This window comes from Capra hircus, chromosome 5 (genome assembly GCF_001704415.2).
Source record: "Capra hircus breed San Clemente chromosome 5, ASM170441v1, whole genome shotgun sequence".
In the NCBI taxonomy this organism is placed as follows: Eukaryota; Metazoa; Chordata; class Mammalia; order Artiodactyla; family Bovidae; genus Capra; species Capra hircus.
In genome coordinates, this window is record NC_030812.1 from 56,499,148 (window position 1) to 56,515,635 (window position 16,488).

General features: G+C 45.7%; 1 protein-coding gene, 1 long non-coding RNA gene and 1 other non-coding gene across 7 annotated transcripts in view; 1 reads left to right on the forward strand and 2 right to left on the reverse strand.

The window, feature by feature from the left end:
* The window catches only part of RNF41 (ring finger protein 41), a 27,417-nt gene extending 19,642 nt beyond the window's left edge, over positions 1–7,775 (forward strand). For all 4 annotated transcript variants that reach the window (XM_018048086.1, XM_018048088.1, XM_018048087.1 and 1 more), the window contains 4 exons: positions 3,102–3,373; positions 4,068–4,203; positions 4,573–4,676; positions 5,446–7,775. In XM_018048086.1, the coding sequence (XP_017903575.1) occupies positions 3,102–3,373; positions 4,068–4,203; positions 4,573–4,676; positions 5,446–5,797 (864 nt within the window). In that variant the 3' untranslated portion in view covers positions 5,798–7,775. The remainder of the gene's footprint in view (positions 1–3,101; positions 3,374–4,067; positions 4,204–4,572; positions 4,677–5,445) is intronic.
* LOC106502109 lies at positions 4,219–16,463 on the reverse strand. 2 transcript variants are annotated; one of them, XR_001295694.2, is made up of 4 exons: positions 15,900–16,463; positions 15,103–15,226; positions 8,705–9,091; positions 4,219–4,641 (listed from the first exon to the last, which is right to left on the reverse strand). It is a non-coding gene; the product is annotated as an uncharacterized LOC106502109 (long non-coding RNA). The 2 variants fall into 2 exon arrangements; XR_001295695.2 differs by lacking the exon at positions 15,103–15,226 and having other exon boundaries at positions 15,900–16,461.
* TRNAS-CGA lies at positions 15,688–15,769 on the reverse strand. Its single transcript has one exon. It is a non-coding gene; the product is annotated as a tRNA-Ser (tRNA).

Below are 16,488 nucleotides of genomic sequence, written 5' to 3' on the forward strand. Positions count from 1 at the left end.
AAGTTCTCTCTGCATTTTCATGATGCAGTGTCTCAGGTTATCAGCCTGCTGCTGCTAAGTCGCTTCAGTCGTGTCTGACTCTGTGCGACACCATAGACGGCAGCCCACCGGGCTCCCCTGTCCCTGGGATTCTCCAGGCAAGAACACTGGAGTGGGTTGCCATTTCCTTCTCCAATGCGTGAAAGTGAAGTCGCTCAGTCGTGTCCCACTCTTAGCGACCCCATGGACTGCAGCCCAGCAGGCTCCTCCGTCCATGGGATTTTCCAGGCAAGAGTACTGGAGTGGGGTGCCATTGCCTTCTCCTATCAGCCTGAGGGCCTGCCTACTGTTTAACAGATAGGAAGTGGGGAGCTGTATAAACTGATCTAGTTTCTTCCTGGGATTTATTGGCGGGAGGGGGGGAGTTTTTAATGCAGCCATGTACTCTGCATTGTGATATGAAAGCTGCCACCTTCACTAGGTCATTTCTTTACCAGCTTTGAGAGACCAAAGATAATTGTGTCTTCCTGGGGCAAGTGTGAGGAGAAGCTCATGAGTACCAGGCAAGTATAATGAACGAGGTGAATTCTTAACAGTTGTATTCATGGGACATCATTCTGCATGGTCCTTATTGCCTGTACTCTGTAAATACCAATTAATCCTCTGCCGCTCCTCTGACTAGGTGGAGATAATACCATGTTCCAAACCCAGACACCAGTCAATGAGGGCTGTGGCCCTTCCCCCACTCACTGCTTATACAAGGCTCCCCTTGATTCTTGGAGTTTCTTCTTACTCTCCAGTTGTTAGCTACCCAAAGGAACACAGATGACTGAACTGAATGAAAATCAGAATGCATTCCAGTGACAGCAGGCCCTGGCCCTATCGCCTGCTTTTGCAGCCTGCTGCCAGGTGGCGCTAGTGGTAAAGAACCTGCCTACCAGTGCAGGAGATGTAAGAGATGTAGGTTCGATCCCTGGGTCAGGAAGATCCCCTGGAGAGGGAAATGGTAACCCACTCCAGTATTCTTGCCTGGGAAATCCCATGGACACGGAGGAGCCTGGTGGACTACAGTCCATAGGGTTGCAAAGAGTCAGACATGACTGAAGCAACTTAGCACGCACGCATGCCATTAGAAGCAGATTGGCTGGGTGTGGAGCAGGCTCTCCTCGTGGTGTCAAGAGGTCATGGGGTGTGTCAGTTCCCTCTCCACCCTGGCAGGGCCTTGTCTGTTTTCTGGCACCATCATTTGAGGTGAGTCACGTGTGGAGAAATCAGTGGCAGTTAGTGACTCTCTGAGACAGAAAATCCTCCCCCACCCACTCAGGCTTTACTGTCTGAGGAGCAAGCCAGGTTAATAGATGCATGTCCAAGGACAGAAAACTTCTGCTAGGGATGCTGATTTCCCTACATCATTTTTTTAAAAATAGATAAATTCATATGGTTTAGAAATCAAAACAGTAGAAAAAGATGTATGGTGAAAAGTCTTAATTCATCTTTGTCCCAGTCCACCTAATCCCCTCATCAATAGCCATTTCTATTAATTTGGTATCCTTCCAGTGTGTATGGGGGCAGATACAAGCAAGTGTGAATGTACACAGATATTTGCCTACCTTTCTTACACAAAAGTAGCACCTTCTGTATACTTCTGCAGGGGTGGCAGGTTTAGATAGAAAGGTCATAAAAGAGGTTCAACTGAGCTGAGATCAGAACGATAAGGGGCCAGCAAAGGGGAGCAGCAAAAGCAAGAGACAGTAATGAGCAGGGTGGGATGAGGAACAGAGAGAATGCCAGAAGGGCCTGAAGTCAGTGCTGGGAGCATGGTGTGAGGAGAGGCACAGGGCCAGATCAAACGAATTTTTAAGTCCTGGGCAGGAGTTTGGATTTATTTTAGGTGTAATGGGAAACCATTGTAAAATTTTAAACCGGTGAGGAATATGATCCAGTTTGCATTTCTAAATGATCACTCCAGGTGCTGAATGTAGGATGGATTATAAAGGGGTAAGGTAGAAGTAGGAAGACCAGTTAGAAGACATGATAATTTAGATGAGAGGTGATCACTTGAACTGGGTTAGTGGTAGTACAGATGGAGAAAAGTGGACACACTTAGGATTTTTGAGATAGGGTCTAAGATTTTGAAAAGAATCAAATATTATTTGATTCACTTTCAGTGAAAGTGACAGTTGGATTAATGATATTGATAATGACTTCTTTTCTTATGAAGCCTTTATATGTTACAATCTGAGCATTTTGAAGGCAGAAACTGTCTTACCTTTTTAAATTTAACCACGTAGCAAAATGTTTGGCTCATAAAAAAGCACTCGGCATCATTCATCCATTCATCAACATCTAGTAAGTGCCCGCTCTGTCTGTCCCATGCTGGAGGCCAGAGAATCCTCTCACTTTGCATTATCAAGGAAGTAGGCTGAAATATGATCTTTATGAAATTGAAGAGAATGTGATTCTACAAAAATCTAGACCTGTTTTGGAGCATAGGCATTGCTCCTTGGGACTCAGGGCAACACCTCAGGTTGGGCCTCATAACATAAGAACTTGGGGGAGCTCCCTGGTGGTCTAATGGTTAAGGATTTGGCACTTTCACTGTTGTGGCCCAAGTTCAATCCTTTGTTGGGGAACTGAGGTCTCGCAGCCAAAAAAAAATGAACTTTTGCCAGTAAGTCTCTGCCCCCCTCCCCCCAGTTCATCCCTCAGGACCCATATCAAATTCTGTCCTGTCCATAAATACCTGCCCTGATTGACCTAGACTGGAAAGATCTCACCCTCCTCTGGATTTCTTTGGCCAATTATTGTATATTTGTAATCCAGTTGGCATTAAATAATTGACCACCTTATGTCTTGCGCTCACTGTCCTGGAATGTTATTTATAGTTCTTACTGTTATATAACTTTTTACTTGTCTTATGTCACAATCCATTTGGAATCTTGAGCACAGGAAACACATCTGAAGCCTTACCCATCGCAGATCTCACTGTTGCTGTGACCCCGGGGACCTCTGGCGCTGGAAGCCGCACAGCAGCTTGATCGGCTTTGCAGAGTTATCGTCCCCAGGCTCCTGGCTCCGCTAATTCTCTTGTGTCCCCTTTGCCCTGCTTTCACTTCTTCCAGGCCCCTCACTGTGAGCATGCTTTCTGCAATGCCTGCATCACCCAGTGGTTCTCTCAGCAGCAGACGTGTCCGGTGGACCGGAGCGTTGTAACGGTCGCCCACCTGCGCCCAGTACCTCGGATCATGCGGAACATGCTGTCAAAGCTGCAGATTGCCTGCGACAACGCTGTGTTCGGCTGCAGTGCTATCGTCCGGCTTGACAACCTCATGTCTCACCTCAGTGACTGTGAGCACAACCCCAAACGGCCTGTGACCTGTGAACAGGGCTGCGGGTAAGAGTCCTGCCTTTCTTCTGCCCACAGAGAGGGGCCTTCCCGTTTATACCCATCTGTGGACCTCCCACTCCCTGCTGAAGAGGTCTCCTGTGTGCATAGGCAAGGAGTGTTCTTGGCCTCCCTGGCTCCCTGCTCCAGGCTCTGTTTTGTGCTGCTTTCCGAGCTACAGTCTTTGTCCTCTTACTTTAGTAAGAGAAGGGAGACCGCTTCAGCAATCTGTGTGATGCCACTAAAGACTGATTTACTTTATTCCTCCCTTTTGTCCAGTACTACTTCTCTTTGTCAGATTCACTGCTCTAATTTCCAGGCCTCTCATGTTACCTCTGGTCCTATTTTGTCTTTCTTTGGGGTGTAAGATATTTGATTAAATACTGATAGCTGGGGCTTTGAATCTAGGGCTTCTCAGAAGGAATGAGTCCACAGGCAGAATCTGTAGGAGGAACGCAGAGCCACGTGGGAGATAAAACACTGTCTCGGAGAAGGAAGGCGGCCCAGAGGAAGAAGACAGCAAAGGGATATGGTGGGTGGGGGAGCTAGGGAGAAGGAAGTGAAGGCAGTAAACAAGAGAATGTTAGAAATGAATGAATGTTAGTAATTTCCGGTAGAGAAAAGCCCTCTCAGCAGTTACCTGCCTGTGCCACATATCTCATTGAACGCTCCTGTCATGTTCTTTTCCCACCCTGGGTGGCAGCCTGGAGATGCCCAAAGATGAGCTGCCAAACCACAACTGCATTAAGCACCTGCGCTCAGTGGTACAGCAGCAGCAGACACGGATTGCAGAGCTGGAGAAGACCTCAGCGGAACACAAACACCAGCTGGCGGAGCAGGTAGGGCCTGGAGAACACAGAGTGTGTGCCTGTGGTTGATAGGCACGGATGTGAGCGGCGGATCTGTGCCTGTGCTTGTGAGCCTGGTTAGTGGATACCCTGCCTATGCATAGCAGCGAATCAGACTGGAGCTCTTCTTGTTCCTCATTATCCCATCAGTGACATTCATTTATTTACCATTTATCAAATGCCTTCCCTTGGAGGCACTTTGCCAAGCACTGAGGGTACAGCTGGGATTGATACAGTCGTATCCCTGTCTTCATGAACCTTCCAGTCTGGTTGTTCCTCAGACCTCTCGATTTCCTTCATTTTGTCTTTCATCCATTGTCTGTCTTAACCATTATCCCTTGTTCTCCTTCCCTCCAACAGAAGCGAGACATTCAGCTGCTCAAGGCGTACATGCGTGCAATTCGCAGTGTCAATCCCAACCTTCAGAACCTGGAAGAGACCATTGAGTACAATGAGATTCTAGAGTGAGTGTCATTCAGGATGTGGAATCCTCGTTCCATGTCCTGACACTGAGCCCTGAGGAGAGAAGAGCAGGGAAGTGGCAGAGGGGGAGGGTAAGAAGAGGGCTGGGCTGGGGCCACTGCTCCTCAGATGATGGGATGAAGAACACGAGGCGGAAGAGAAGGGGATCACCTTCAGCCCCAGTACAGGATCTCATATTGATGGAAGGGAAAGCTTACCCAAGAGTTAGGTGGGTACCCACATGCAAAAAACCCTTTGTTAAAAGAGAAAATATTGTCCTTGTCTTCAGGGAGTTTACAATTCAGAGAAGAGAGTGCAAAGATCCAGGAAAGTGATCTAAAATGTGGCAAAAACAAGTGAAGTCTAAGATCCCTTTCAGTTCTAGAGTTCTACATAGTTCATAGACTAAACTGTGAGTCAGTCTATACAGTGCTGCAGGGGACACAGAATAGAGGAATAATTGCTTCATTCGGTATTCATTTTTGTTGAATACTTACTACCTGCCAGGCACCATGTGCTAAGTATTGGAATTTTCAGGAGAAACAACAGGAACCCTACACTTGTGGGGTTTAATCTGGTGAGGAACACGTGCTGACACTCAGATGGGACCACCTAGGGAAAGATCTGGAGTTTCTGAACCAATGGTGGAAGGAAAGAAGGAGGAATCAAATTAGGCTGACTGCAGAGCAGGCAGTCGTTACTATTAGGAGGAAAGCCAGTGCAGAGAAAGGGGCTGACCTTCACTGACCCCCTCCAACTCCCTCCACACAGGTGGGTGAACTCCCTGCAGCCTGCACGAGTGACCCGCTGGGGCGGCATGATCTCCACCCCTGACGCTGTGCTCCAGGCTGTCATCAAGCGCTCCCTGGTGGAGAGTGGCTGTCCTGCCTCTATTGTCAATGAGCTGATTGAAAACGCCCACGAGCGGAGCTGGCCCCAGGGTCTGGCTACATTAGAGACAAGACAGATGAACCGGCGTTACTATGAGAACTACGTGGCCAAGCGCATCCCTGGCAAGCAGGCTGTTGTCGTGATGGCCTGTGAGAACCAGCACATGGGTGACGACATGGTGCAGGAGCCTGGGCTTGTCATGATCTTTGCGCATGGCGTGGAAGAGATATAGATCTTGACGGGCTCTCTGGAAGAGATGAAAATCTGAAGATCCTGTCACTCCAGCAGCAGGGCCCCAAGTCCTCCCCACTTTCCTTAATACCGTGGCTTACCCTGGAGCCACACGTGTCCCAGCTGTGCCACCACTGAAGGGGGCCGCAGGGCACTCTGCCTAGCCTTTCAGGTGGGAAACCCAGATTCCCTCCTTTTGTCTAATTTCTTCCCCCAAGATGTCTGTAAATTTTCCACCTGATTGGGAAAGTCCCCATCTCTATTTCTGTTTTCCTGCCTAGGGTCCCTGGTTCCAGATATTTTCAGAAAGCACAAAGATACTCATTTTTGATAGAGGATCAGGATGGAGTGAGGAATCGCTAACTGTTCCCTTCCTCCAAAACCTGGGAATCCAGATGAGGCAGGTCTGTTGACTCTGAACAGCACTTAGAGGGCAGCTGTGGGGAGCAGACATCCTGAAGACATGGTAGAGTGGAACAAAAGCCTAGAAATAAATAATGAGGCCAGTAGGCCATCGCTGGCGGCCCTTAAGAGAAGACTGGACCTCGGTGCCAAGCAATACCCCCAGGCCACTTAAAGGTGTGGGCTCCTGCCAGGCCTGCGGGTGTACAGTTGGGGATGCCGAATGTTTTCAGATGAGCTCTTCTTTCCTACACTTTCTCACGGTTAGGCAACGACAGGGTTGGGGGTGAGGGCTTAGTCTCCTGGGGTGAATGTGCTCAGCAAGAAGCAAGTTGCTGGCTTCTGCTGCAGTTGGGTGGGTGCTGCATCTGTGGCACGGGCCATAATAGCCCCCTAAACCCCTCGCCAGTCCTGTGATTGTAACTAGTTATTTTGATAACTTTCTTTCACTCTTTCCCTCCCACTTTTTTTTTTTTTTTTTTTCAAAGAAAGGCCTTATTATGGCTACCCCACTTTTCTAGCCCAGCCATGTTGTTGGCAATTTAATTTATTTACCTTTTTTTTTTTTTTTTTAAGAAAGGAAAAAGAAAAAAAAATTAACAAAACAGAAAACTTTTCTTTTGCTGTTACTGTTGTGGGGATTTTTGGATAGGGTGGGACAGGGCTGAGGTCTTTTATATTTTTCCTTTTCAGCACAACCTTTGGCTTTAATATAGGAAGGGCCATGGGAGCCCCTGGCTGAACTGAAGCCTGCCCCAAGCCTCCATAACCCGTCTAGGATGAGGCGCTTCCTCTATTCCAGTGATGGATATGACCGTCCAGCATCACTGACTGTGCCCTAGAGAATTGTGCTCCCAGCCTCTCCAGGGTCTCATGGTAAAACTCTGAATTTAATTTTGAAGAAATCCTACCCGCCACCAGCCCTACCCCAACACCCAGTTTCCTTGCAGATATATAGCTGGGTTCTAAGCTTCACCAGGTAAGACGGGATGGAAATCCTGTCACTGAGTACAGGCTGTGCTGTCTCACCCATACCCGCCATGGGCTTCAGCTCCATTTCAAGCTGCCCAGGGCATTCCTTCATCCCTGGGGTGACCAGCAGAGTAAGAGAAGGGGAGGGGTAGTGGGTGTGATTATCTTAATATGCAGGTGAGAGAGGGGCTAGAGGAAGATGGCCATAGGACAGCTTGGACTTTTATCCCAGGCCAGCTTGCTGTAGGTCTGGATAGTTGGGTCATGGCTGCACTGGGACTATGGGGAAGAGAGGGACACAGCTTGAAGGCGGTGAGGAACGGTCGTATGTTCCAGCTCCGGGACGTTGTGCTCAGGAATTTGAAAACGCTGCTATACTTAGTCTGGTTACTACACTTCTTCCACTCCCCTCTGCCCCTGCCTGCCTTACCCAGGCCCATAACCCTCCTGTTATCACCTTCAGATGGAGCCAGGAAGCTCAGTTAAGGCTCCCCTACCCTTTGCACTAGTGTCTCTGCAGGTCGCTGGTTGTGTTATACATGTGCTGTTTCATGGTATTGACTGCACTAATAATAAATCTTTCACTTGGCTCTCTCAATTCTTAATTCATATCACTCCCCTCCTGGAGGTTCTCCTCTGCTTTGGCCTTTCTCTACCTTAATTCCCTGACTTCTTCCTTGTTCTGTCACTGACTCTTCGTCTTTGGGCTGACCTCTGTTTTAGGAGGATGTCTGTCTGGAAGGAGTGTACGTACCCTCCTACGCCCTTCCCTCCTGTCTCCTGTTCTGTAGAGCTGAAGCACTCTTGCTAGTGATCTGGACTGTGTTATTTTTAGTTTTCCTTTGCTCCAAATCCATGTCCTCCCAAGGTGCTCTGGGATTTGGGGACACTTTCTGTAGTGATACACAAGTACCTTTCCCCTTGTCCCACAAACACCTTTGCTTTGGAATATGGATTCTATGGCAGGCAGAGAAACCTCCACCTAACCAAAAAAAGTAAACATGAGGAAAGGAACCTGGAACGACTGTGCCTGCTGTGATTGTCAAACCCGATAAATCCTTCTGTAGGCATTTGGTGCCACTTTCTCCCTGTCATGAGAAAAAAAAAATTGTTTACCATAGTACTGTATTTTAAATTTGTTGAGCATTTGCTGTGCATCTAATATAAATCTAATAGTACTGTAGACACTTTAGAGGGGCAAAAAAAAAGCATAACAACATTCCTGTGCCCACGGAATCTACTACACTCTCATATACACAAGATCTGATTAGAAGATACTGATAAGCACATCATGGTATAGACCACAAGTGGCAACATACATGCGCTAGTGACAGCAGTAGTGCTTTTTTTTTTAAAGTTTCTTTAAAATTATGTTTAGAACCTGCTGCTCGTTCTTTTGAATGTCATGAATGATGCCAAATCTTTTAGGGTAGGCCTGGTTTTTGGAAACAGTAGTCACTGAATGTCTATTTTGCAAGAACTCAACTAGGGTGGGGCTGGGGCTGGTGGGTTCATATAGCAAAATGGCACCTACCTTCACAGAAGTTACTCCCCGATAGAGATAAATGTTTAATAAGGTCAGTTGCTCGGTCATGTCCAACTCTGCAACCCCATGGACTGCAGCATGCCAGGCTTCCCTGTCCATCACCAATTCCTGGAGCTTGCTCAAATTCCTGTCCATCGAGTTGGTGATGCCATCCAACCATCTCATCATCTGTTGTCCCCTTCTCCTCCTGCCTTCAATCTTTCCCAGCATCAGAGTATATAATAAGACATTGTGAATGTGGGAAGTGGATCTTGCCACAAGCAGTATGTGAGCAGAGTGAAGATAAAGCCATGGGTTCCAGGAAAGACTTTCCCGGGAGACGTGGTATCTTGTTCTAGATCAGAGGTTGGCAAACCACAACTTGTATCTTGCTGCCTGATTTTGGGAAAAAAAAAAAAAAAAAAAGTCGGATCGGAACACAGCCATGCCCTTTGTGTTTATGTATGTTGCCTCTGGCTGCTTTCAGGTTGCAGCAGGAGAGCTGAGCACCTGCCATAGAACTGTGGCAGAACCTAAAACGTGTGCTACTTGGTCCTTTATAGAAAATGTGCCAGCCTATTTTAAGGTCAGGAGAATGGGCGGGGAAGTAAAGAGGGTTGCTTGTTTTAATTTTTTTTTTAAGTATATGCCTTTGAAAAGTCAGAATTTTTCTGCATTGTCAAAATAACAAATGCTTAAAATTAACAATGTATTCTTAATCTAATACCAACTTATATTCACAGTTCCCCAATTGTCCTAAGAAAAATACTTTTAGAGCTGATTACTGTCCAACCTGGATCCAATGGAACCATGTGGTTACACCAGGTTATGTGTTTTAACTCTGTCTGGATTCCTGAAACAACCTCTTTTTGGTAACATTAATTTGTTGAAGAGAATAGGGTCAGTTGTCCAGAGAGTGGTCTTTTGAATTTGACTCCTTCTTCACAATATCTTTTAACTTATTCTTCAAACCGCTATTTTTCCTAAACAAGATTAGATCTGGAGTCGGAGAGATTCTGTTTTTTTCTGTCATGCCATGTGGCTTGTGGGATTTTAGTTCCCCAACCTGAGATTGAACCCAGGCCCTCAGCTGTGAAAGTGTGGAGTCAGAGCACTACCAGGGAATTCCCTGGAGTCAGGAAAGTTAACCAGTTCTGGGAATAAAAGGCATCTCATGAGAGATGTTCTTTACGTTGTGTAACATTAGAACATAGGCCCTGTTGTCACACTATTACCCTGATCTCATCACTGTACGCTTCCATTATTGAGAGGTTTTTGAAGCTGGCTAGGTGACAAATATGTGCCCCGAGAGAAGGGCAGCTGGCAGTACAGATCTGATTGGTTACTGCTATACAAGAATAGGAACTCAACACTGCTCCTAAGATTTTTTCAAAAACTTGTGGACACCCTAATGTTTATGCTAAATGTCACAACTTTTAAATGCTGGCTCAATTTTTTAAATACGGGCCAAAAAAAGGCATGGTTCACCAGAGTTTTCAACCTCTGTTTTAGGCTGAAATAATAGCATGAATAAAAACAATTGGAAGTGAAGGATATGTTGAAGAAGGAAGAATTGTGATCTGAAGCATGCTGCTGCTGCTGCTAAGTCGCTTCAGTCGTGTCCGACTCTGTGCGACCCCAGAGACGGCAGCCCACCAGGCTCCCCCATCCCTGGGATTATCCTGGCAAGAACACTGGAGTGGGTTGCCATTTCCTTTTCCAATGCATGACAGTGAAAAGTGAAAGTGAAGTTGCTCAGTCGTGTCCGACTCTTAGCCACCACATGGACTGCAGCCTACCAGGCTCCTCCGCCCATGGGATTTTCCAGGCAAGAGTACTGGAGTGGGGTGCCATTGCCTTCTCCGATCTGAAGCATAGAGTTTGTTGAAAGAAGTAATGAAAGCCTAAAAGTAATTTGGGGGTGATTCCTGGAAAGCTTTGATATGGCAGGGAATTTGGACATTAGTTTTACAGGTAAGTTCTTGAGAAGTGACTTGAAATTCATGGTTCTAGTGATGATGGAAAAACAATGAAAACTGGATGACAACATTAGTAAGCTTTGCACTAATTCACATGAGAGGATTAGAGCTTGAAATAGACCTAGAAAGAGGACAGAGGAGGGGAGAAAAATCAACAGGTAACTGACCTTGGTAACTGGATTCACTCAGCCAAAATTTATAGCATAAGTGTCAAGTGCTAGATGGGGTTCTGGGCATTTGAGATATACAAATGATTGTATATTCCTTGAAAGGAATTTGAAGCTTGGGTGACATAAACTTGAACAAATAATGGCAAATACAGAATAGCATACTGCTAATAGGTAAGTTTAATGCAATGGGACAACGAGGAGGAAAGGGGTCAACTCCCTACACTACCCTGATGGGATGCAGGAGGGAAGGCTTCCCAGGAATCACTAGAGCTGAGTTCCAAATAGGATCAGATATTGGCAGTGAGGAAAGGGACTAACAGTCAGATTGAGCATGTATTGTGAGTCATGAGCTAAATATTAAGCATCTAGTCATCCCAGCAGTTTTATAAAAAGATTATCATCATCACTTTCTATGTGGGGAAACTGAGACAAAGGACAAAGTTCATGTAGCTAATAATCAGAACTGGAGGACTTCCCTGGCAGTCCAGTGGTTAAGAATCAGCCTTCCAATGCAGGGGGCATGGGTTCAATCCCTGGTCAGGGAACTAAGATCCCACATGCTGTGGGTTGTGGCCAAATTTATCTTTTAAAATAATAATAATAACTAGGATTTGAACCCAGAATTCATTCCAGAGCCTGAGTTGCTAACCAGTGCACATAAAAAGGGGCACTTAACTAAAGATGAGTCACAGATAAAGACTGAGGTTTCTAGTCTGAGTGAGAGGACATGTCATTAACCTGAATAGCGAGGAGATGAGCAGGTTTGAAGAATGAAGTAATGAGCTCATTTGGGGAAAAATGGGTTGGAAGTGCTTCCCCATAGAGGGAGTTGGCTAGAAAACAGAAATGTGGGTCTACAGCTTAAGAGCAAAAAGTTAGGGTTAAAGATGTGGATTTGGGAATTATCAAGAAATTCCAGGAATGATAGCAGCCACTAAAGGAGAGAACAGAGGCTAAGAATTTGACCTTAGGGAATTCCAGAAGTAATCTGGAACAAAATCTGGAAAAAAAGATGCATGATAAAGGTGGCTAATGTTTCAGCTTTTGTTAAAGTAATTTTGAAGTAATCAATCATTTAAATGTGGCTTGTAAACTAGCCATGAAGGAGCTCCAGAAATGTTCTATGCAATGATAGCATTCCTGAAATAAGTGTAGGTTGAGATCATTTCGGCTTGGGTCCTCTAATGATTTGTTTTACTGGATAAACTACAGAGATTCAAGCCTTGTAACATCTGGAACAAGTTGACAAATTGGAAGGAGATAAGTTCCTGCATGTTCGATTTCCCCACATTAGCTTTTTAGTCACATAAAAGCAAATTTGATTAAGATCTAAGAATCTGCAGCTTAAAAAAAAATCAGTATAGGGTAGAATTAGCTAGTCATTGGTTTTAAGGTGAGGAGACAGAAGGAACTTCAAGAGAGAAAGAAGAAATGAGGCTGTGACTTAGACATCCAGCCCATTTAGATTGGGGCTTTCTTACTGGAAGGACACAAGGATTAAAAAAAATGGATGATTTAGGCAGGGCATATTGATAATAGGAGAATGTGTGTGAACAGATGGGGCACTGAAATTCCTAGGTGAGATTAATATGATGAAAGCAGTGCTTCAGAGATTTTTAAGTGTGGCGAAACTGGGGCATCTAGAAGGCCACTGTAACAGCGTGAAATGGATGGTATGATGGAGGAAGCAATGGTTGGTGAATGATGGATATGGGAGAAAAGAAAATGCCTGATAATTCTTAAGGTTGGAAACTAGATAGAATTGGGAGAATAGTATTAACAAATGAAAAAAGTTGAAAATGTGATTCAGGGAAGGAAAAAGTTTTGTGTTTTAGGTGACATTAGGTTAGCTATGCAGATATACAGGCAGCTAGAGATATGGGGCTTCCCTGGTGACTCAGCAGTAAAGAATCTGCCTGTCAAGCAGGAAATGCAGGTTCCAACCTCAGGCTGGGAAGACCCCTAGAGAAGGAAATGGCAACCCACTCTAGTACTCTTGCCTGGGAAATCCCATGGACAGAGGAGCCTGGCAGGCTACAGTTTTGGGGGTTGCAAAAGAGTCAGACATAACAGCGACTAAACAACAAGGCAGCTTGAGATATAGGACCATGATGTGGCTGAAAGTTCATGCTTGGAATAGTGGTTTGGGGTTTCTGGCTTGGGAGGAGGAGAAGAGCAAAGCTTTTGTAGAACTTCACAGAAGAAGGAAGAAAATAAATGAGATGGAGAAATAGTGTTCTAAGAGAAAAGCAAGAATGTACAATGTCTCTCAAGCCCAGTAAGAAATCAGTGGCTTCAAACATAGCAAAGTTTTCTACCACAGGGTATTAAAGATAGCGTGGAGCTAGAGGCAGAAGGTCTAGATTTAAAAACAAAAAACAGTAGAAAACAACATGGTGATTTGGAAGTGTCAAGTGAAGGCATTGTTTTGTTTGTCCTGAGTTAATGAAGGATTGAATGAGTAGAGTAGGAGAATTTTAATCTGCAATGAAAGGCTATTCTTTAGGAGGTTGAAATGAGCGGGGCTTGCAAGCCTAGGTGCAGAAGGTAACTTCAGGGCAGAAGAGCAAGGTCAAATATTGACTCAGACATTAAAGAATGCCAGTGGGTAGAATATAATGAATATGTAAGAATAGTGAGAAAGGGGGCTTGATTATTAAACACAAAACAGGACAGAAAGATAAGATTTGTTGGGATGGAAGGGTGAAGAAATTGTGATGGGCAATGGGGACGATAAATTTTGAAATTCTCTCTTGTGCATGACAGTTCAAAGTCTTCGCCTCTCCCTTCCAACACTACAAGGAAAGCATTTGAGAATGAAAAGTAGTATCTCAATTACCAAACAATCTCAACCAGCCTATTCTGGATCCAGATCCTCCATTTTGTAAACCATGAGGCCTCCTTCTCCTCATAACATAGTTGTCTGCTGCCCTCTGCTGGTCAATTTTGATCTTGGCTCGTCAGATAATTAAATTTGAGAGCATGCGCAAAACCAGGATTTGGTAGGAAGTCCAGTAGAGAACCTATTAGATTATATTAATTCGGTACATTTTTTTAAATCACATCTATGTCTAAAGCCTAATAGAGGAGGTGCAAAAAACAATAAAACACACAGTCCTAACTCTCAAGAAGCTCTCATGCAGTCCAGTGCGTGAAGATTAAAATATGTACACGTTAAAAAAAAAAATCCACGTACTCAAAAAGATTTTTTTTGGAGTGGCTTAAATGTGCCAAGAGTGTATATTCTACAAGGGAAGAAAGATTTCACATAGTAAGATAAGGGAATAGGATATGGAAGTGATGAGTGGTTAGGGAAGACTTCCTAGGAGAACCAACGTTTAATGGAAACTGAGAAGAAAGTGATGATGAGAGAAGATTTCAGGCAGAGAACAGTATGAACACAGACAAATATTATACCAGGAACTAAAAGAATACCAGTGGATGAAATGTAGTGGATATGAAAGAGTGAGGAGAAGAAAAAAAAAGGAACCATGATAGGGTTTAAGGTCCCTGGCCACAGTGTGGATGCTTTAGATAATAGCAGTGTGGATAGATCACAGTGTAGATGCGTTACATATACCAGCGCATGCAGTCCTCACAGGAAGGCTCCAGCAAGGGGTGGGGGGCCAGCCTGCACTCAGTTCTGAGAAAAGTAGACACAGTCGAGACTATTTAGGAGGTAGAATAAATATAACTTATTTTAATTAAATTTTGCAGAAGCACATAGAAGGAGATGCCTTGAATACAACCTAATGGATGGTAATGGTAGACTGATAGGTTCTAGCTGTTGTAATCAAGAACCTCAAAGAGCAGGTAAAGAGACATGTAGGATGGAAAGTATGGGGGGATAGTGGTATGGTTGGGGGAGGGAGTGGCAAGGAAAAAACAGCATAAGTGGAGAGAGCAGCATGAAATAGATATATCTCATATGCAAGCAGAGTTTGCTTATGAAACTCTGCTTGTATATCTCATGAAACAGCATGAGAATGATAAAAAGGTGGGAAACTCCGAAAAGAAATGTGTAAAAAACTCTATGGATTACTTTTGAATCCCTGCCCTCTGGGGAATCTTCTTGGGGATGTGGCTGTGCAAGAAATCATATACAAAAAAAGAACATCCTCAACAAGAATCCTAGATATTCCCCACAGTGAGAAACTGGGAAGAGAAAGAACCAGGTGAGGTGAGTACAGGAGGGTTGGAGAAAGATCAGGTAATTCCCTAGCTAGGAACTTGGAACAAGGAGAATTTAGAACACTACCTGGCACATAATCACACGATAAAAAGTGAGTTATCTTCGCACACTCTGGCTCCAGCCAGATTGGCAGTGTTGATGTTTCAATAGATCATTCCCCACAAGCTCTGTGATCCCTGAGACGTAGCACCTGAGGGAAATCCCAGTGAGAGAACGCCTTGTTTCTAGGATCTTCACGGTACAGAGACCTACAAGATGTGACGTCTGGTCATTAAATTCAGAGGTGCCCTCTTTATCTGGAAACTCCAGTTTTTACTATTAAAAGCACAACTAGCATTCACATTCCCGAACAACACTTAACCGTTCTTGAACCAAATCTTTGGCTACACCCTCCCGAAAGAATGAAACAAGGTACGTCGAAACTCTGCTTGTAAACCTGAAGTTACAGAATTCTCTAAGTGCTTTGTTATCCTAGCAGCCAATACAGTTGTGCATCATTAAACGCTTCTTGTGGTCACCCTCAGCCCCCTTCTTCCCCCAAATCCAGGGGTGCGACCTTCTGGCTTCTGTTTCCGATACAGAAAGGGAAAGGCACGAAACACACGTGGAAGTCAAGAAGTTTCCTTCACACACATCCTGAAAAAAAGCGGCCGTCACGAACAGGATTCGAACCTGTGCGGGGAAACCCCATTGGATTTCGAGTCCAACGCCTTAACCACTCGGCCACCGTGACTTCCAAGACCGCCTTTCACCGAGCACTTACAGAAAGGGTCTGTACAACGACCCGGAGCGAGTGGTGGCAACGAGAAGCTGGGCCAAGCCCAAACACACAGCCTGTGACCTCTTCACATTCCGCTCCTTACCTCTGCCTTCACGCCGCTCAAAGGAAGAGAGTCGGGTGGATCGGGTGACCCAAGGAGGGTCTCCCGCCCCACAAAGATGAGGGTCTCAAGAAGCGCAAAGCTGTTTAGGAGGCATTGGCGAGGCCTGCAGAGGAAAGCAGTTGGAGAGGAGGGGCTGGGTCCCCGGGGTGGCGGCTAGGGGACTCCTCGGGTTACGGAGTGAGACCTGGGACAAGGCGTTAGGGGCGAGGGAGGCTCAGGAGTTTAAACGGGGCACTCCTGGGATGGATGACAGGAAGAAACTTCTTGCGGAAACGGGTCCAGGGCTCCTCGGGATTAGGGGCTTTGTGGGGTTAAGAAATGTGCAAGGTGAGGACCACTGAGGTCTGGGCTGGGGGCTCCTCAGGCGACCGGTATCCCCCTGGGGTAGAATAGAGAGGTACCCCACTCCACCGGCTGAGAGGCAAGAAAAGACTTCAGGTCAGGTAAATGGCGATCTCTGGGGAGTGTGCGCCCCCTCCAGGAAGCAGCTTCCTCCCCAGAGCTCCGGCCGCGGCCGCCGCCGCCAGGGAGGCCGCCAGGGTCCGCCCCGCGCCAGGCGCTCCGCCGC